The sequence below is a fragment of the Myotis nattereri genome (genome assembly GCF_964212035.1).
Source record: "Myotis nattereri genome assembly, chromosome: 2".
NCBI lineage: Eukaryota > Metazoa > Chordata > Mammalia > Chiroptera > Vespertilionidae > Myotis > Myotis nattereri.
In genome coordinates, this window is record NC_138076.1 from 39275204 (window position 1) to 39297079 (window position 21876).

At 43.4% G+C, this 21876-nt stretch overlaps 1 protein-coding gene across 1 annotated transcript in view; it reads right to left on the reverse strand.

Moving 5' to 3' along the window:
- Positions 1 to 21876, reverse strand: part of PCCA (propionyl-CoA carboxylase subunit alpha) — a 382136-nt gene continuing 360260 nt past the window's right edge. Inside the window, exons 22-24 of the mRNA XM_081082496.1 lie at positions 14218 to 14358; positions 3111 to 3188; positions 1 to 326 (exon numbers count right to left, since the gene is read on the reverse strand). Of these exons, the coding sequence (XP_080938622.1) occupies positions 258 to 326; positions 3111 to 3188; positions 14218 to 14358 (288 nt within the window). The 3' untranslated portion in view covers positions 1 to 257. The remainder of the gene's footprint in view (positions 327 to 3110; positions 3189 to 14217; positions 14359 to 21876) is intronic.

Below are 21876 nucleotides of genomic sequence, written 5' to 3' on the forward strand. Positions count from 1 at the left end.
TTTAGACAAGCGCTCAATTTTATTGATTTAACTTTGACACTAGGAAATCTCATAGCAGAAGTACAAATCATATGTACAAGTATTTATATCAGTAAAAATTTCCATTGGTGATTTTTTGGCAGAATGTTGGTTTTGACTATATGTGGAATAAATATGGCCATGTAAAATCTGCTGCAAAATGCTTGGATAAATTGAGTGAAAAATAATAATACAAATGGCTAATTAAATTGGGCAACGGCTGAAAGGCTATAAATACTTCATTGCAGTTCCACAAGCAGATCTCCTTCTCCAACCGTGTCCCCAGCTTTACAATGCACCGATTTCACCTTGAATAAAAAAAAAAAGAGGGGGGTAAGAATGATTAACTACATCAGGAGGGAGCAATGTCGTCATCGTTTCTGGAAGTGGAGAAACGGCCTGATAGGCTGGGAGCACAGGTAGGACTCTGGACTCACACAGTCAGAAGGGACCCCGTGCTGAGGGACAGCCTCGTGCAGGGCTGTGACTCACCACCTTCCCCTGCCCTGGTGCTCCTGTCCTTGTCCTTAAGTCGCTGGTGCAAGGCAATTTCTGCTGGCTGGCCCTTGCCCTGGGTGCACACAGGGGTCTAGGCAGCACCCTAAGAGCCACTAGTGTTGACCTGGATAAGCTCTCAACACCAGCCCTCCACAGTCTCTGCTGTTTCAGGTTGCAGAAATGTTCTCTGAGAGTTAATGGTCTACTTAGCTTAGTGTAACAACTGCAACAACAAGCCCAAACCAAAGGCAATGATACAAGAGTCCAAACAGGTACTAATTCACAGGAGAAACTCCATACATAGCCTGATCAGAAACTTCCTCCTGAAGGGAAATGAAACTCTCGGAAGTCGTGGGCTGCACTGACAGCACTTGGAGGTGTGATGTGGAGCAAGCACTGAGCTGCCTGATGCTGCTAGTGTGCCCTTTCATTCTCATCTCTCCCAACTTTAATCAGGTTCGCTTTCCCAAATTGTGTTCAGATTTCAAAAAAGAGGATAAGGGGTTGAACTGAGCAAGAGATAGTGGTTTGACTTCTTGGGAGTTTCTTCCTTGGGTGAGAAAATGAACAAAGGGTTGGAACTAACGAGTGGCACACAGGAACAGTGCCAGCGACAGCAGGCTCCGTGCAGTGGGCTAGAAGGGCCTTCTTCCCCTGACCTGTAGCCCAGGCTCTTTCAGGCCGACCTGAACCTGTGCAATGACTACTTCAAAGACCTTGCTCAACAGGCGCTATTTGCACCGAGTGGCTGCTTTTATGATCTGAAATATAGGCAGTATTTTTCATGAGGCTGCGATTACTAGAGTCAAGAACTTGCTTCTTTGTGAACCTTTTCTCTGGGAGGAAAATTGGCCCCCAGGTAGGAACCACCAGCCCTCGGCTCTCCAGGGCCTGGTCCTCTGGGCTGGGGCTCTGGTCAATCCTGGTGCCCTGCTGCGGGCTGGAGGGAAACAGGATGAGCAGGAAGCAGCTAATAGGAGTCAGGCCACAGACAAATTCGCCCAGAGCCCACTGACACCCTGAAAGCAGCTCTGGGCTGCTGACCAGGGAGCAGCCGAGCCTTCACCATGACCCCCAGGCCACGAGGACGTAAAACACACTGACAGACACGATCCCTTGCTCCTTCAGGGAGCCATGACCAAGTTCATTTCTGCATTAGTACCTCAGTCCATCAATACAGGCCCTTGACATGCATCTGACATATTCTGCTTCCCCCCAAATGAGGGCAGGTTCTCGTCACAGATGGAAATCTCATGGTGCTAATGCAGTGTCAGTGTTAATCTCAAGGAACAAACGTAACAGTTTCACAAGAGCAGAAACCAATATTTTCTTGTTCACCTTATAAAAATCATGTAGCCTTAGCTGGTCTAGCTCAGTGGATAGAGCACTGGCCTGGGACTGAAGGGTCCCAGGTTCGATTCCCATCAAGGGCACATGCCCAGGTTTCGGGCTCAATCCCCAGTATGGGGTGTGCAGGAGGAGGCGGCCAATCAATGATTCTCTTTCATCATTGATGTTTCTATCTCTCCCTTCTCCCTCTCTGAAGTCAATAAAAAAAAAAAAAGTATATATATATATATTTTAAAGTAATCATGTAGAAAGCAGGATTCCTTAAAAAACCCACAAATCAAGCCTTTCTTCTCTTTCAAACCCATGGAGATGGGACAGCTGTATGCAGCCCCCTCCAGCCTGGCCTCACCTTCCCGTCGGGATGGACTGGAGTCCTCAGCACGTTCTCTGAGCATCAGTTCATTTCTCTTTGGGTGACAAATGGAGGCTGTGTCTCCCTGATGCAGATTTCACTGTGAGCTGACAGCACCTCTCTCCCAGGGCAACATGGTCCCCAGGTCCAGCCTCACTGTCCAGGTGTGGCCACACTGCAGGGTGTGGCCGCCTGCGCTGCCGTCATCACCCCCCTGCCCGCCTCGCTCCAGACCTCTGCCCAAATTGTCCTTCAGAAAAGGGTCATTCTGCTACAAATGGTGTCTTTATAGTCACAGAAAGGATAATGAAGTTATTGCTTTAAAGGCCTTTTCTATTGTCTTCAAGGAGAAAATACATTTAAGAAGTTTTTATTCTTAATAAATTTCAGTACTAATACATCATCTCCTTTCTCTCCCTAAATCATTACGTCCCACATGTGTACATGGGGCTTTCAGCTCCTCTTGATCTAAAATTGAATTGTTCTCTTTGTGGAGAAATTATCTTGAAGAGTTACATTAATTTTTGCAATCTCTAAAACCATTTCCTGCTGTGTCGCCTAAGTCTCAGATAACTAACTGCCTCCAAGACAGATGTAAACATTAAAAATTAAAGACCCCTTAATTTGAAAGACATTAAGGTGAAGAACAATTGTTCCTTGACTATCTGAACACTATACAGACGCTCTCGGAAGGCCTGCTCTCCACAAGGCCAGGACACACCGACCCAGGGAGGGAAGAGCTCCGATCTAAGGTCTCTCATCTGCGGGAGGGATGCGTGGGAAGAGATCATGCCTGTGGTCCCTTTCAGGCCTAATCGTCCAAGATTCAAAGGTGGAAGTTCTGCTTCCTGTCACAGAGCTGACATGAGCTGGCAGGAACTTGGGGACATACCTTGCCAGTTTTCCCAGCTGTCATGCTGTTCTGCATTTTCATGGCTTCAATCACACATATTTCCTGACCTTCTGATACCTGGAAAATGAATAAAAATGGACAGAAGTTTTAGCAGCAGTGTTCAAGAGTGAAGCCATTAAGAAATTCTTCGTCTAGCGTGCTAAAATTTTATCCAAACCGTAGCAACAAGCTCTGATAAATACTTCAAATCCCAAATCCCTCTTTGGGGGACAGCAGAGAAAAGCCATGCCTAGGAACCAGAGATATGGCAAACAGGCATGCTTCCCACTCACACGCAATGAATTGGTAAATCTACGGAGAGAAAGATTTGTGGTCCCAGAGGCTGAGGAAAAGGGGAATGGCTGCTGATGGATGGGTACAGAGCTTCCTTCGGGAGGTGGGTGAAAATGTTCTCGGATTGACTGTGGTGATGGTTACACAACTCGGTGAATAAACCAAAACCACTCAAGTGCATACTTTTGAAGGAAAGAATTATATGTGAATTTTACCTCAGTAAAGCTGGTATCAAAAAATGGAGTTTCTCTCTACAGGCCTGGGGAGCTGGGAACAACAGCCAAACATCCAGGCCCCGGGGACCTCGGACCCCAACCGCACAGGGCAGGGAATGGTTTCTAGAGCTGTGCCCATTCCTTGCCAGGACACCAGGAGCTCCCACTGGCCTGGGCTCCGGGGCTCACGCTTGGTATGGTGAAGTCTGCCTGCTGTTATGCGGGAAATCCAGGCCGAGCTGGGTATAAACTCCCTGGGTTTAACCTGGGTCTTCCCCTCAGGATTCAGCTGTAACTAACAGCCATTCTGTGTTTTTTCTCTGCCCTCGATGGGCAAGGCAGGGCTGGGTTTTCTCCTATCTTTGTGAAAAACAGCCTCCCAGTCTTTGAAATGGGAGAGTCCAATTTCCTAGGGCAACCGGCTACGTGGGGGCTGGTGGGCATCTGGTGGGGGGCTCCTGGGCTCTCACACCACTGCAGCTGTGCTTGCCCAGCGTCGCAGAAGTGCCTGGAGAATGTTCTTTCCTGAAATCCCCAGATGATCTCCAAACCCTGTCCGGCCCCCCGTGGGGCACAAGCTGTCTCGCTGGCAGGCGGCACTGCCTGAGCCCTGTGCTCGCATTCCTTTCCTCCGCTGATCAGGTGGTGGGCTGCTTTTTCCTGGCACAGAAACGTAGGAAGAGAGGGGATGCCAAGCTTCGGTGCTGGCACGGAGGAGAGACTGTGCTGCAGAGCTGGGCATGAAGCACTGCGCTCGCTGCCCTTTTTGATGCATTTTCACCTGGCATCTATCTGCATTCCAGGGAGAGGAAGAACCAACTCGAGAGGGCTGTTCTTTCAAACTTACTGTTCTTCAAAACGCAGAGGAAGAGCAGTGAGGGCAGCTCAAAGACAAGGCGGATGCCCAGGCAGGGTGTCAACAGCTTCCCCTCAAGTTGTCATTTCAGAGCCTTGGGACCAGGCAAGATGGGGGAAGGGCAAGTTCCCCTGCCACTTAGCTCCGCACAGAGAGCCCTGGTGGACCCAGACCCAGGCTTCTGAGACCGAGGCTGAGCGTCAGAGCTGACCTCAGGAGACAGTACTCCAACCCAAGCACGGGGCATTCCCACAGGCTCAGGGGGCTTTTGGGAAATGGATCTGAAATTCAACAATGGGAATTCCACTCAAAAATTAGCAGTCAGCTCCCCCCCTTGGGGCTCCAGTAGCTCTTTCCTCCACAGATGGAGTGCCCGCACTCCATGGAGCCTGGCCCCCGCCACACCCTCCCAGCCAGGCTTCCTCGACTGGCTTGCTCAGAGCCCCCTTCTCCCCATCAGAACCCCCTCCTCCCCATCCCGGGCCCCGTGGGCTTCTCTTAGGCAGACACAGCCTTGCTCCTCTGCAGTGGCTCACCCACTGCTTGGCATCTGCTGGCCAGAGTGCCCCTCACTGCTTCTTAGAGAACCTCAAGTAAGTGAATTCACAGTTAATGCAAATATGAAAAAGAAACGAACCAGGAGATTTCCAAAAGTTACCCCAAGGGTAGGCCAGCCTCGGCCAATCTGACAGCAATGCCCTGGGAAACTTGTGGAAGGACAGCTGGGCCTGGGCCACAGCCCCACCCCAGCCACACTGAGGTTAGATCAGGGCCTGCTGGAGCCTGGGGGCCCACTGACAGTCTTTCTTAGCTGGCCCTGATGCTTGCAGCATGGGTGGTGTGTACAAGTAGCTACAAGTGATAGGTCCCCAACTGTTTACCAGAAAAACAAAACCTCTGATGTAGCCAGCGGTAATCAGGACAGGTGGGAAAGTCCCAAATCTGCAACACCCCCTTCGCTCTGATGGTCTGGCTCTGGCAGTTTGATTACCAGGACTTCACGGAGAGCGCCGACTCTGCCGCGACTGCCTTCTGCCCTCCCACAGCCAGCGCTGTCCTGGCCGACAAAATTCAACCCCACAGCTTCCTCTTCCTTCCCGGTTTCTCGCCCTAGTGCAGTGGTTCTCAACCTTCCTAATGCCGCGACCCCTTAATACAGTTCCTCATGTTGTGGTGACCCCCAACCATAAAATTATTTTCGTTGCTACTTCATAACTGTAATGTTGCTACTGTTATGAATCGTAATGTAAATATCTGATATGCAGGATGGTCTTAGGCGATCCCTGTGAAAGGGTCGTTCGACCCCCAAAGGGGTCGCGACCCACAGGTTGAGAACCGCTGCCCTAGTGTCTGCTGGTCTCCACCTATATTACTGAGCTGTAGATAGAAATTTAAGTAATTCATCTCTCTCTCTGTTCACTTAATCTGCTGTGTAGTCTGTGTTCACTCATTTGTCCCGAAAAGAGAAAGAACTCTTGGAAGCTGTTTCTTCACCCCTCAGAATAGTGAGATATGTTTCGATCAATAGAATCACTTTATACCTGCACATGTGAACATGATCTCAATTCATTATTTCATTCCTCAAAAATCCAAGTTGGGTAAGAAACATGGTATAAACCATATAGCAAAGAATGCAGACGGGGCTGTGAGTAGGGGTTCCAGTCCAACAACGCCGAGAGGGCGTGCCCAGGCCTCTCACCTCAGCAACCTGGAAGCCTCCTTGTGCAGAGGTGCCCCCCGCACCCCCCGCCCACATTACTGGGGAAGGCTGGTGTACCTTGTGGATTTCCCTGCTGCTCAGAACACCGGGCATTAATTGCATGAGCACAGGGGCTGCGTAAAGTCAGTTTCTACCCCACAGATCACATGTGAGGGCCCGGCTCCTGAAGGAGCAGTGTGCGCACACTTCTCTAACACTTCTGTGAATCTTCTGATAAAGACTTAATGATTATGACAGGATGTCTCCAGCGTTGGGCTTACAAAATGGTCACAAGCCCCGCAAGTCTTTTTGATCAACCTCGTCAGCCTGATGTACTTCTCCGCTCCCTGTCTAATTGCTGTAAAGTCTGGAGGCCTGAATCCTATATCTTTCACCCGGCTTATTGCGTCCTCTCCTTTGACATGGGGTCAAGGTTCACATTCGCATCCGATTATGGGAGCGCACTCATTAGGCAGGAGCCGGCCTTGCTCCAACATGAGTGAGCGAGCTGGAGAGAGGACTCGGCCCATGTACTGGGCAGATTTCAGCCCGTTCAGGAGCCCTGGATGTCGCCGGCCTGCTCTGTGCTGAAGCGCTTCAGACATCTCCAGCTGATGATTAATTGTGAGTGATGGGAAATAAAATCCAGTAAAGCCAGCTGCTTGCCATGGTCGGCAAAATGACTCTAATGGATATAGGCTGCCAATTTTCCAGTTTTACTGGCAAGTCTTCCAAGTGTAATTAAGGGAAGTTATAAATGATATGGAAATCTATCAAGTTCCATTTATTTTCAGAGGACTCTTTCCCCAGAGACTTTTATCTTCAATTAAAGCTCCCAATAGCCTTCTACCAAGTTCCTTTCACTTCTTCCCCAAAGATTAAAAGACACACAACCTTCTGCTGCACATGTCGCTCTTGGAAAACATGTTAAGACTGGGACACGCTCGGCAACTTGTGTTATTCAGACTGCAAGTGCAGGAAGAAAGCTCAAAAGAAGTGCAGGGAGAGGAAGGGAAGAGAAAGGGTGAAAGGCCTGCACCAAACATAAAAGGAAGCCCCCAAAAGTACAGACTTGAAAGCTGTGCTCAATACCAGATATTCATCACAAGGTGGTGTAGCTCACTAATGTTATTTGATTTGGAATAAAGGCATGAAAATGATGGCAAAGGCCTAAAATTGGAGATGTGAAGGATGACTGCACAGTATTCCATTTCTCAATTTCATCCTTCAGAGCCACAAAATGGGGGCGACACAGTGACGGGATGAGGTTTACAGTAACAGCTGTGGTCTTCCCACACGAGGGAGGCCCTTCTAATGGGCTGAGGTCTGTTTAGAACAGACGGGGAGCAACAAAACAAGGTTCCCTATTAGGAGTGTGCCGTCATATTTCTGATAAAGAAAATGATTATGGCCCAGGGTCGGATTTCCTTTAAGATGGCCCCTCCCCTCTTTTGTGGTCCAGAACCGGGGCCGATGTTAAAAGTGTTATCCTTTAAATATAGGCATGAGGTCAGAAACGGTGGAGGGGTTTTCCCCTGCAAGCCCACTCTCTAGCAACTGTAAAGAATGCATAGGAAACTGTGCCAGTGGCATATGGCTTTCTACTGTGCTAAACATTCATACAAAAGACAGGTTCATCAGTCATTGGAGTATCTGGATAAAAAATTAGCTCCTGATGGATGGTATTTTGAGCTTACCTGCTGCTAGTACATTACCAGAGAAACACAGGTTTTGAAACCCACATGACATTAGAAACTGCAGACCATGAAATACGACACATGCAGGAGCACATAATGTACGCCAGATTATACAAAATAATAAATAAGCTATTTAAACCCTCTGCCTAAAATTGGGCCCGCTGCAAGGAACCCTGGGTCATTTCTACGCAGGCCAATTAATGCACAGCATCTGCTGCATAGAAGCAGGGCACGAAGCACTTCCGAATGATTTCAGCAATTAAAAGAAAACTGCTTCCTGCCTGTTCAGACAGCAACTGTTTCAATGCAAGAGTGAGCACCAAATCACTGCGTGCAGCTGAAAAATTAAGTCCCCTTTTTGGGGAAGAGGGTGGGTGGGAGGAAGAATTTTTATGGGAAAAGGAGCCTTCTTTTGTTGTCCTACATTCTGTGTTTTTCTGCCAAATTAGACAGAAGGCTCGGAGGGCTTACCGGCCCGCTGCAGTCTCCCCTTCTGCTGCACTGGGCCCCCGAAAGCACGGATCAATATCAACCCTGCTGACGACTCCACAAAAGTGAAAATCCTTCAATTACATTTTTAAAGGCAGTTCTACTTAGAACACAGGTGCCTGAATGCAATGCATTTTAAAGCCCTTAGATCTGAAGAAAGACGCAGTTAGCCACAGGAAAAAGGCATCTCAGATTTGGTTAAAAGGCACTGCTAGAATCTGATTGTAATGACTTCCTCTTTCTGAGCTGGTAAGATAGGCTGGTAAATATCCCCTGATATTCCCTGACGAAGAAATGTGCATTCACATCCCAACATCTTCATGTAAAGAGGGAGGGAGAAGACACCCCGGGAGGTTGTGCAGTAGTTAAGCAATAACGGAATGAACCATCATCAAATTACAAAGAAAGAGAAGGCAGGTGACAGCAATGCCGCCAAACCCCTTATCTCTCCCCAGGCTAAGGTCTCCTTTAACGGGTTTGTGCACCAGTCACCTGACTCAGGAGGGCACGAGCAGGAGAAGTAACATACTCCACCAAGGCAGATGGCTCGGAGGGACTGCAGGCCCCCACCTCTGCCCAGGCTCCCCCAGTTCCCCACTGGGGCAGCCCCTCTGGAATTGTGCAGTGGGTCTCAAAGCAGGGAGCTGAAAGCCTTGAGGAAAGAATACAGAGTTGTGGCCAGTGTTAAACATGTCCAGTTTTTCTTAAAATTTCTTAAAATGAAGAAAAATATTACACCCTACTGCTCTTTAAGTTAGCTCAAAACTAGAGCCAAAGCCTCTAGTAACCAAGAAAACTAGTTAAAATTGATGTCATTTACAATATCTTTAAGAAATCGGTCTGGATCCACTATCTCTGGGAAGTGTACTGTTTTAAAGGATTCGGAGAAATTTTATTTTATTTTTTGCAAAAGGGTGAGAAAGGATATTTTGAAATTTGGCCAAGTTGAGAACCGTTATCTTCAAAAATGTTTAAAGCAAAGCTAACAAACATCCCCTATAATCCCAAACAGGTCATTCCTAGAAAAATTAAATCAAATGCCAGATTTGTAGAAGACTCTCCTATAATATTTAATTTGTTGATTAATCTATAAAAATATTTTCTTATATTGATAATTATCATTAAGTTGTAAAAATTCCCCAACTTTTACTCCAACAAAAATTGTCCCTAATGTTTAAAAGTAAATGCTACCTGGAAAAGATTAAAGGGCCAAATTCAGGACAGTGGTTACCTGAATTCGACTGGAAAGAACACAGGGCAAATTCACTGCATAAGCAGTGTCTTAGTCTTAAATAAAATGGAAAGCAAATGTGGTAAATTAGACAAGCAGAGAGCATACTATTCTTTATAACTTTCTGTATGTTCGGACCATTTCATAACTTAAAGTATAAAAAGTGTTAAATAATGAATTATGAATTTCCACGTGCTTTGGAATACAATCTGAGGTTTGGATGAAAAATTGGCACCTTATCAAATAAACTGCTTGAATAACTACTGCTATAAAATATGTAAATTTAATTATTACAATTATTTCCTGATTGTAAATCAAGGTATCCAAAAACTGGAAAATCTATCAAACAGCCAGGTCAGGTCCTCTGCCAGGGAAAGATGTGATTATTGACACTGGGCTGCATGGGGTACACAAGTCACTGCCAGGCGAACACACATCAGGAGAGCCCAAGCCAACCCTTCTCCTCGGCAATACTTAAGCGCAGAGGAGGGTTCAAATCCTGCTTATTCAAGACATGAAAAATAAAGGTCTCGCACCAAGTTTACTAGCGATTTCTCCAAGATCAGCTGTAAGCTCAACTGCAGATGGTTTAGGGACAAAGAGGAGGTGAGACTATCATGCTCACCCATCCATCTGCTTGGGTGCTCTCCCCCTGAAGGAGCACATGCAAAGGAGGAAAAAAAAATCAGGGTGAAATCTGGGTGATACTCCCACTAATGATCCTAAACTTTATGTTTTCACTGGTACACTTTATACGACACCAATGTTGTTTTTTGCCTAAGTCACTGTTTATGAGAACAACAATCCCAAACACCTAATTACCTGCTACTGAATATCAGTCCTGCTACAAAGCACATCCTCCTCATCTTGGCCCCCAAATACTCCATCTGTCTTACTAATACTGGATGGGCTAAGTGGCAGGAAAAACCAGCAACAGGTACTTGATCAAGCTATCATTTTACCTGGTCTCACAAACTAATAAATCAAAAGTAATAATTAAGAAAGAAAGAAACATAAATGGTATACAGCTTGCTTCTGGGTCATGTCTCACTAAACTGTGGATGTATTAAATAAGATAAATATTTCAAAATCTAAACATGACTAGAACAAATCTTAATTAAATGCAATATTAAAATATCCCATTGGGCTGCCTCATTGTTATTTTTATTTTTTGTTTTCTTTCTGATATCAAAAGGCTAACAAAACAAATGTGCTCATGATGACTTTATTTTTATACTTCAAAGTCAAATGAAAATTGTGCAGAAATTTCAACAGCTGTAAGTCTAATGCTGAAAAAAATTGTGTTCAGCTATCATTCTGAAAGAATATATATTCAATATTTTTGTTCAAGAATATCATAAAGATAGAAATGAAAACAGTGAAAACAAGTTATTAAAAATGCTAACTTTGATTATAGAAGTGCCCCCAGGTTATGAAAGTGTTAAATGTACAGAAAAATGGCTATTTTTCAAAATGAAACTAAAATCAGTCCTTAAAAATATTTTCAGAACTCTTATAAAAAAAGCATATAAGACAGGCGTATAAAAGTCATCTGGTGATTTGTTTTCTGGATTAAATGTGTGATTCTAGACTTTTATGATCCAGTTCTGCTTAGTTTCTAATTGGTTTGTTTGTATATATGTATTTTACTGTTTATTAACTAGAATCCCCGCCCTGCATGTTCAAAAAGGCTATTCTATAAACATTTAAAAAGATTCCTCTGCCACACTTAATGCTAAACAGTGAAAGTCCTAGGAACTTCTGCTGTCTGCACCTGATGGCAGCATGCAGAGCGGAGCTGGCTTCCTCACACCATCTCTACTTCCCAACTGCCACCCAGCACACTCTGTCCTGAGATGTTTTTCTTAACTTTGTTAAAATTGCGTACTTCACAACCAAGATTTGTTATTTGTTACTTGTGGGACACATTATTGCCAGGCTCAACCAGTCTAAGATTTGTGAAGTTTTATTTCAGCTAAATGTAAAAATTACAGATAACTGGAATTCAGCCTACACAAAACAACATTTCAAAGAAAAGAGAATACTTGTCGGCCCTGAGTTGTTTTTTTAGATCCTTGTTTTCCTTGAAAATACACAGATGATTGATTCCATTCTCTTCCTATTGATAAAAGTGGGACCTTGGCTCAGCTATTGTTATTGCTGAGAACAGTACAACATGCCCTGCAGTGTTACAATAATTTTAAACCTCAACACTTAAAAGGTACAAGTATTATTTTCTTACTGTGGCCTTGAGCAAGTGCCCTGCCCTTGGTCCAAGGAAAGTTTCTTGTGTTTTAATTACACGAAGCAGATTTAACTATATGAGTAGTAAGAGCTGACCTGTAAACGTCTCGCCCTGCATTTGGCTTAGGTATTAGCGGTTTGGGACATTTTTCACAAATAATAACTCAAGAGCGAACACTATTTTATTAAAACATAATGCCACAAAATATAAAAGGAAGTTCTGCCGGGACTAGAAGTAGTGCTGGGAGGTGAAGAGAAATAAAAAGAAAGCATTTGGTCTCCCAGCCCAGCCTAGGCACATGCGCACAAAGAGCATTTATATGGAAGGCGAAGGACTGAGGATATACCCCCCAGCCATGTCCTCTGACTTTAAAGGAATATGTGAAATAGAGACTCCAGTCAGTTCTCAAATTAAGCCATTCTTGAATACCCACATGTAATTACTGGTGGTGGTTTTCAATATCTGAGCTACCCCAATGAACCAAAAATTAATACACATTGTTCCATTTTACTAAATGCCCTGCTTTCCCACATTAAATTATTAACCAGGAAACGGAAAGCATGAAGGCTAAACCCTCCTGGTATCTGGAGAAGCCAGAGGAGGAGGGAGCAGTTGTTGGAAGCAAGAAGGCTGCAAGCTGCCTGTTCTCTGCCCCAGCACAGCCACAGCCAGGAGGCTGGAGCACACGGAGGAGCAGGGCCGCCAGGAACGGCCCCTCCACGCTCAGCAGGAGCCGCCTCCCGCCTCTCAGGGTTTGACTCAGGTGTTGGAAAAGTAAGGATTGCCATTAAACACTCATTTTTTTAAAAGCACAAATGTGATTTTATGATTAAAAACACACAATTAGGACTGACAAGCTCAGTATACAGCCCATGTGGCTTCCAGAAAAAGCTTAAGAAGGAAGATGAAAAACAACAACCACCCCTCACATTGTTTACCATCCTATGGAAGATTCCACTAACTGTGCTGCCCATTAGCGTGAGTGCACACAGCTCACTGCCAAGGCCAAGGGGCTATCTCCTTAGAATCTAACCCTTTAGGACAGCGGTTCTCAACCTGTGGGTCGCGACCCCTTTGGGGGTCGAACGACCCTTGCACAGGGGTCGCCTAAGACCATCGGAAAACACATATATAATTACATATTGTTTTTGTGATTAATCACTATGCTTTAATTATGTTCAATTTGTAACAATGAAAATACATCCTGCATATCAGATATTTACATTACGATTCATAACAGTAGCAAAATTACAGTTATGAAGTAGCAATGAAAATAATTTTATGGTTGGGGGGTCACCACAACATGAGGAACTGTATTAAAGGGTCGCGGCATATGGAAGGTTGAGAACCACTGCTTTAGAATGAAGAAATACAAGGCAAGCCCCTCCCCATATTCATCACATACATGTAATTTTTAAAGCATCAGGGCTAATCATTTCAATAACTGAAACTGATTATTTTTCTTAATATTCACTCATTATAAATACTTTTCTAGAATCCACAGACAACTATGTCAGTTTTTCCTCAATGTTAATTTATTTATGTTAATAAAGAAATATAGAAGCAGTTTTAATGTAATTTTTACAGGAAAATATATAAACCCCTGTAACTTAACTGAGTCACAAAATGGAATTACCATGTCATTCATGAAAGACGATCATGTTTGGCCCTTATTTATGGCGGCACATAAACAAAAATGCAAGTATTTACATGCCCCCTAGAAATCTTCTGGTTAAATCTTTGTTTCCTTTTTACTTTTGCTGTTAATAAGTAATTTCTAACCATGCTTTCAGAAAATGCATGGATCCCACCAATCTGTCCACAGCACGCCATTGTGAGACTGAACATGTTAACAGAACTTTGGTTATTAATAGAGCTTTGATTCATGCCTTCATGTCACAACGTCGAAATGAAAACCTTCCTAAGTGATCCTAGGTTTTATTTATCAAGGCAGGGAAGTGCTCTGGTGCTACACGATTACAGAGTTAACTTTCCTTAGTTCCCTTCCCTTTTACTCCAAAAACCATGGCCAAAATTCCCCATCGGAGGATTATTTTTTGCTAGGAGTTTTCTTCAAGGATGCTTAACGCACAGAGAGCTAAGAGAGTAAACAGAAATTTTAAATAGGATACTTCCTGGAACTCCAAATTTGCCAAATAACTGAATGAATTAGGCCTTATTTCGGTTCCAGTTCCAGATGATTTGAGGGGAGGGGCACTCAGATATTGTCACTAATCTGATTCAAAGGTGAACAGTTGGACAAAATATGTACAAAAGCTACTTTGCTGTTTTGTGGGGGGTAGTACGACTGGAGAAAGACCTGCTCAGGAAGTAGCCACGCTTCAGTCTGCCCCCACCCCACAGGCAGGCATGCTCCTTACCATGTCCCCAGGCTTGACAGAGACGGCCACCACCAGGCCAGGCATCGGGGAGCGAAGGGTGCTGCTCGTATCCTCAGCCACTTTTTCCAGCATAAATCTGTTCAATTCTGCGGCGAGTTTGGTTAAGATATGCACCTTGTACTTAAGGAAAAACAACATAAGTGAGTTTAAATGATGAACGCCTTTCTCAAAAGTAGCATTCATTCAAAATCAGCTTTTACCTTTTAAATTTAAATGATAATGCCTTCGAAGTCACAGGCTTTTTAATTATTGTACATAAAAACAAAATAAATTCATCTGTTTCTGGCACATGTTATGAGCCACTTACTGAAGAGATTTCTTGAAATAAGAACTCCTCTGTAATTAATTAGTGATAAATAGCCATCATTTTTGTTACATGAAGAAAACATCTGAAAATTTTATAAAGAAAACTGAGCATTTTTTTGTTTTCCCTTCACCGCTTACAAAACTTATCCCAATTAACACCAATTCCGTGAGCTGGGTCAGCCGAAGGGGAAAGGGGTGAGTGTGAGCACGCACCAGTAGATGGCAGCAGACTGCTGTCTCTAACGCCCCACTCCCTCAAGGGGACTGCTGTTCTACGTATCAATAACTTAAGACAAAGGGTTTCATTGTTCATTTTGGGCAAAACAATACTTAAAATTCCATTTTTTCTAGTGACATAAAATGTTATATTCACGACTGAAAATGTTAGCCTTTCTTTTCAGGCACAGCGTTACGTAGTCTTTCTGTAACAAGGTGGTTAGGATAGATACAGATGAAATATGATGAGAATGTCTTCTGTATTAAGGGACAATATAACAAGAGTTTAAAACCACTGAAAGAAAACAATATGCACAGCCAAGTATTTTAATGGCACCGTTTGTAGGTGGCTCACAAACAATTAAGGGCACACCAAAGGTAGTTCGAACAGGACATTTCTGGCGAAGAGAATTTCTGCCCAGCAGGAAAAATCCTGGATCTCTGTGAATAAACAGGTGAGCCTCAGTTTGGTCTACGTAAACAGAAACAAGATAAAATGGTGGGAGGACGTGTTAGCCGGTGAAGTGGGAACGGCCACCTGAAGATTCTTGGATCCCTACCAGATCGCATTTCCCCTGGGGAGGCAGATTGCAGCATCCAGGCGGCCCCATTTTGTTCAAAAAAAGCTGCTGTAACCTAAAGCCTCCTGTGGGCATCATGATGGCAGGGATGCAAAAGCAAAATAGAATTCACCCTTTAATTCGGTGCAGGGTTGGCGGAAATCTTTAAGTGTGCTCTTTGCGGGCCTATTTAAAGAGGAGGGAGGGGTGGGGGAGGGCCCCGAGGAAGCGCTTTGATGGCCTAAGTCAGAGCAGATGAACGGCGCTGTGACAGGTTGAAGAATAACATCTTTTGCATGTTTCTTTACTCCTGAGTGTGTGTTTTGCAATCAAGACATACAAGTGTCTGCCAGTTTCTGAAGGATATGATCCTTAAGTGAAATTACAGGGCAAATAAAAGCTTTTTTGCTCCTATTAAAATTCATCTGAATCATAAGTGGCAAGAGAACAAGCGAGAAGAGTGCGCTCTGCTGTCAGTCTAATAAACATTCCAGGCAGAGAGGGACTATTTATCAACGAGGAATTGTACCTCAAAGTCCTTCATTACAGGAGAGAAAGAGAGGGGAGAATATAATTGTACCAAATTGCACAGCTTTAGTGTCTGTGCTGTCTGCCTTCGAAGGGAAGTCCAACATTAGAAGCACCATCAACAAAAAGTTCCTCTTCTTAGGTGGCTGCACCCTGGCCGCTCCTCCCCAGGGACTGACCAGCACTGGGCCTAGTTGTCTGGTTTCCAGTGCAGCATACAGATCTGTTTTTTGGTGGGTTTTGGTACACAACTTGGCTTCAAAATGTGAGCACTAAATTCAGGGAAAGCATCTTTCTGCACTGAGAATAAAGAATGTATCACATTTCACAACAGTGGATACCCTTAAAAACTACTTTTAGCTACATCACAAACAAGCCTGAATAGAAATCAAGTGCTAAGACTGTCCTAAGCTCCATTTCTCCCCAGAAATGACAAGATCCTGACTAAAACTGGATCCTCTTACTATTTTTATAATTTTCCTATCTTTCGGATTCCTTTCTCTGTAGGACTCCTGCTTTGCTTGGAAAGAGATGTAAAAGAGCCACAAAACTCAGGGCCTTTAGATGCGGTCTTTGTTATTGATGAGATGTTCCTTTTCCTTTTGTATTTGTTTATTGTTCTTAAAATCTGTTTGGGGATAAGTGACTTATTGTAATCACAGGCAAAAAAAAAAAAAACACACAAAAAAAACAAGGGGGTAAATGCCTCAGGAGAGGCCTTGCTGCAAATAGTTGGCTTAGAAATGACCTCTCGGAATATAAAAGGAGGAGGCATCGGGGAGGTTCTCTTTTTAAGATTACCTTTGATGTTGTCCTGACCCCTGAGCATGCCCATGCAAACACGCCTTCTTAAAACAACCTCTTGGCTCGCCCGTGCAGCCTGCATGGGGTGCTTGCCAGGATGGGATCTAAGTGGAGTGCAGCATATGGGCCCATCAGAATGAATTGCCGGGTGAGAACCGTAAAAGGTTTTTGATGCCCCAGAAAAGAAGTCATTTAAGAATGTACACTAGGGCTTTCAAAGTTTATGATCAAAACTGCTATTTATTGGTTTCCCTGAATTCTTAGGGGGCACGGGCAGAGCAGCCAAGTAGTTGAGAGATTTCAGGAAAATGCCCTATGACACGTGCAGTGCAGTCTGGCTGTACGCTAGGCATTTAAATATTCCTAATGGGTTCTGCGAAATGTCCCTGGAGAGTATTGATTTTAAGCTGTTGTTATTGTTTTCAAGCAGCAAAGCCATGAACTTGATGCTTTGGGAGTAAAAGTCCCTGATTGTAAAAGGCTAGTGGATAGCCTAGTAGCAGCAACCTAGAAGCGCAACCCTAGTAGCAGCAGAGGTGCTCACCCTGCAAGGTCACGAGGATCGTCTGCCTGAGGGATTAGGAGCTGCTTGCCGGTTCAATAGCTGCGGGTCATTAGTAGACGGAACCTCACTCTGTGGGTTTTGGGAGGTGCTCTCCAAACCACAGTCAAATTAATACGTCCTTGAAAAACACACCTCACCGGGTAAGAACAGGTGCTCCCCAGCTTAGCTTGCCAGACTCCTCAGTCCACATACACAATAAGGGGGGGGGGGGGGACCAAGGTCTTATCTCATGATCTAATTATGGTAAAATAACCCAAGCCCAGGTCTCTAAGCAAATTAATTTTATGGTGTCTACAATGGTAAACCATGTCTAACAAGAAAATTTCTCTCAAAAAGTTCAAATGAAAGAAAGAAAAAGGGATCACACCAGACATGAAAGGATCAGGAAGAAAACTATAAGAGACGGACAATTAAAAGGAACATAATAGAATTGTTTTAAAACTTAACATACAGCTCTTAACATGAAACCTGATAAAAAGGGAAAAGAGGGAGCCCAGAGCTGTGGTTGTTGGGGGAGGAGGGAGCCAATCGTGGTTTGGGTTAACAGAAACATCCTGCAAGTGGGCACGCCCACCTCTGCCATTCACACAGTCTGGGCCACAAGCAGCCCTCACTGTGGATGCACCCCACTCAGATGTCACACAAAACACCATCTTGCTGGTGTCTGCATTAGTTTAGTGTGTGTATCTCCTTATGGAGTTTAAATCCATGTGCTTCTCTCAAAGGCCTCCAGCTTTACCAGCGAGTTTATATATTCCTCGCTCTCAAGTGTCTGTATGATTTAGGGGTCTGTGGGCTCCTGGCAAGATGAGTGTTGGTTTGCTTTACATATTTTTTTCAGTTGTGATTTCCAAGCCTTTAGCTTCATTGCTCTTAAAGTAACCCAGCTCCAGTTTCCATTTCTACGCCATTCTCCCAACAGTGAGGATATGTGAATGAACAGTAATGCTTTTTCATGTCAACTGGGGGCCATCTCAGTCACACTGTGCCAGAGTAAACGATGAACCTTAAGTGAATGAACCTTTACTGTGGATTATTTTACATCAGTTATCCTAACATCCTGAAGCATCAGCCATATACCTACTGTTCATCGGCCCTCACTTATTTAGTGAGGTGGCAAGTCCATTTCTTCCAATACAAGGACCTCTTCTTATTCAAAGTTCTATACCTTCTGGCCCCAAGGGTCTCCAACATTAAGCTGTGTCTTCATTTTCAGAGTGGGGCACTGAGAGCCAGCACTCAAATATGCCCCTAAAAGTTTACTTTCCTAACTTGAGCTACAGAAAAACTGCCAGCAACCAAAAATGCTGCAAAAATGATATATCTTTTAAAACAACAGCATGTCAGAAAAAGAGAAAAACACTAATGCAAATTAAAACACTTAGGTGGAATCAGAAAGGTATTCCAAACTTGTTTTGTTTTTCTTGCCTACGTTCCCTGTGAGATACACAATGAACACTTGAGGAAAACCATAGCCCGGGTTCAAAGCCATGTGAAACACATTCCCCTCCACTTCAGTATTAGACCCTACCCAACCCAACCCACCCAAATCTCCATGAAGCAATACTAAAAACACAGAATTAAAGCCTGAGGGGTCCTTATGGAGGTACAACCCAGGTGAAGGCGCCTCCTACAGCTGCAGGCACTGGAGCAGCCTGTTAGCATAAAGCCGTGACAACTCCATCGGCACAGTCTCAAGGTAGCTGTCAATCAGGATGCATCATTTAATCCAACAGCACTCGGAGGACTTTCTCCGACAACCCACATGACAGCGTATCTACAGCTCTATTTATACCAGCGCCCAGTTGTGTTTACAATGCTGTTGTAATTAGAAAAGATGCAACAGGCAGCAATATTATTGAGATTTCCATTTTGCAGTATTGCCCTGTAAAGTGTGATCTTGCTTCACAGAGTCATGCTAAATGACAAAAGGCTATTTTCTTCAATCTCCTCGCTCAGACAGCACTTCATTTGCAGCTATCTATAATTAGATTAATGGTGTACTGCAGTACAAAGCAGGCCCACTTCACATCAGATAGCATATGAATTAGGACAAACACTTATTTCAATTCCAGGCAGAGAAAGCAATGACTGGGGTATTTAGCATACCCTTTATGGTGGAATGAGATGTTAATTGTGTACCATTACCTCTAAACTGCTTGCTTGTTGTATAAATCACTGTGTTAATTGATGCAGAGATAGAAATGTAGCCACAGGCAAGAAAGCAAAGGAATGAGGGTTGAAGATGGTGGATAAAGGATTATCGAGTAAAACCATATGGAGATGAGGTTCCTTTGAAACCGTTCCTTTCTGCCCGTGAGCAGGGCTTCTGAAAAGTACAGAACAACTCTTGGTAGTGGGAAAGAAATTTTAATTTTTCACATTCCTTTAAAAACACAAATTTCTTTTAAAAGTTGCTGGCTGTCAGAATTCCAAATAAGAGGTATGTGGAATTAATCTAAATGTGCACGTATGAAAATGTGGAATGTGCAGTTTTCAAATGGTCAGAACTCCATAACATTTGTAAACTACCCGAAGCGGACGTTTCTGACCCACCCACAGGAGAGAAAAAAAAAATGATGTCCTAAGACTCGAAGTGGTTCTCATAGGCCAAAGCACAACAAAACAAAGGCCAGAACTCGGCTGGTTTAGGTCTGTTATGGACTCTTAATTATGGAGAAGCATCTATTCAGGCTGTGGATCCAACAGAACAGAACCATTTAACTTGCCACTGAAATAGCGATTTTAACAGTCACCAGAACACTCAAATCTGACTACTGCAGTTCATGATTTCACATCGATAGGAAGGAACTAGACAGGAGATCTTTTCTTCTTTTTCTTAAACTAGCAAAAAAACAAAAAACAAAAACAAAAGCCTATGTAATAACTTAAAAGTTTCGGTCTTACTGCAAAATGCTCTTCTTCCTGTTTAAAACGTTCTATGCAGCACTCCACAGCTCTTATTGGGGTAATATGAGGTCTCAAAGGCACAAATATAGAAACCAAATGCTACAAAGTCCAACTGTTAAAGATCCATAAAGAAACGTGTTCTTCAGAATTTCATAAATCAATTGCATGCGCCCAATGTATGTGTTCACAACTTCTTTAATGGCAAAGCAACAGTAAGGTGCAAATTACTGCTGTGCATTTTTTCACAAATTCAGCTGCTTAGTAATTAGCACTGTTATAACAAAATTTTACACAGAGAACAAATGCAGTGGGTCAGTTAATAGTTCACATTCTCAACTTCAGAGTAACAGTTAATATACCCATCTACCGCACATGCACATTTGAGAAACCCTTTGTATAGTTTAACCTTGTGAAACCCAAATACCGTATTAACTTGCAAGACAATAAAACAATGTCCCAAGAAACTAGATGTCTGGTTCAAGTTATCACCACTGAAACGTGGGGAAAAGCCTAGAGCTCCTTTGATGAGGGCAACAGTCTACCTTTCACGATACAGAGTAGCCCTCATATGTCTGACTGCAAAACTGAGAACACCTGTATTGCTACTGGAAAACCAACAATCTAAGGTTTAAGTCATTATGCTAAAAAAATATTTTTTTAAAAAACAACTATGAAGAAACATCAAGGACTCTTGCAATGGAAACAAATGCCAGGAAAATAGTGTGAACTACCCTGAAATAACGCCTCCCAAGCAGGCAGCGAGGTGACATCATGGAAATGCATGAAGGAACAGATCTGGAAGCAGTGTTCGGGCCTGCTCCCAATCATTAATCGCTTATTTAGACCATTTAAACTAGGGCAGCACAGCCGGCAGCAAAATGCTCAAACGCCCCTCATGTGCGGGTCAGCGATGCTGGTGTTAACAGGAGAAAATATATGGTTACTGATATTGCATCCCAGTTCCTCAGCATTTGCTCCCTTTAATTGAAAGGCAGTTAAACACAAAGTAAATCATTCAGTTAGCTTAGCTGTTTAATGACATATAATTGATAATGTCAATATGTTGCAGTGACATAATGCATCACTTTCAACACTCGCTCGCTTACATTTATGAATCAATCTATACTCAAGGTTTTACTGTTTTACTGCTGAGTTGGTTCTTGAACTTCAGTCTTGCTGGACCAGTCAATGTACCACAAGGAACAACAATCTCATTAAGGACAGTTTTCCAAGGAAAGAATCACAAAAATCAGGGTGGGAAGAAAATTACAAAAAAACAAAACAAACAAATCAAAAAGCAAAAATACATGAAACCCATTTCAGCAACTCAACTTTCAAAATGCTTGCTACAAAAGGGAAGGTTTTCTTAGAGAAAAGAAGAACTACCTTAAAGCTAATATCAAAACCTGTGAAGGAATGAGTAAATTTGTGTGTATGTCTGGCTTGTTCCCAGAAGACAATTTTCCCTGGAGAAAAACATATGGGAATGTTTGTCAATAATACAAAAATCAAACCCAATTTTTAAAAGTTTTGTTCTTTAATCAGAAACACAGGGTATTTCCAAGTCTAATATCCTAAGAAGCTTTTCTTTTTTAACAATAGCGCTGAAAACTTCAAATTAAACATTAAGTCCAATACTTAATAGGATTAATTTCCTCAGTTGTGCTCCGCTAAGGTTACTTTCCTTGTTATTTGCATCACTGTATCTTAAGACAGAACCAAAAATGATGGAACAAAAAGAGCGATGGA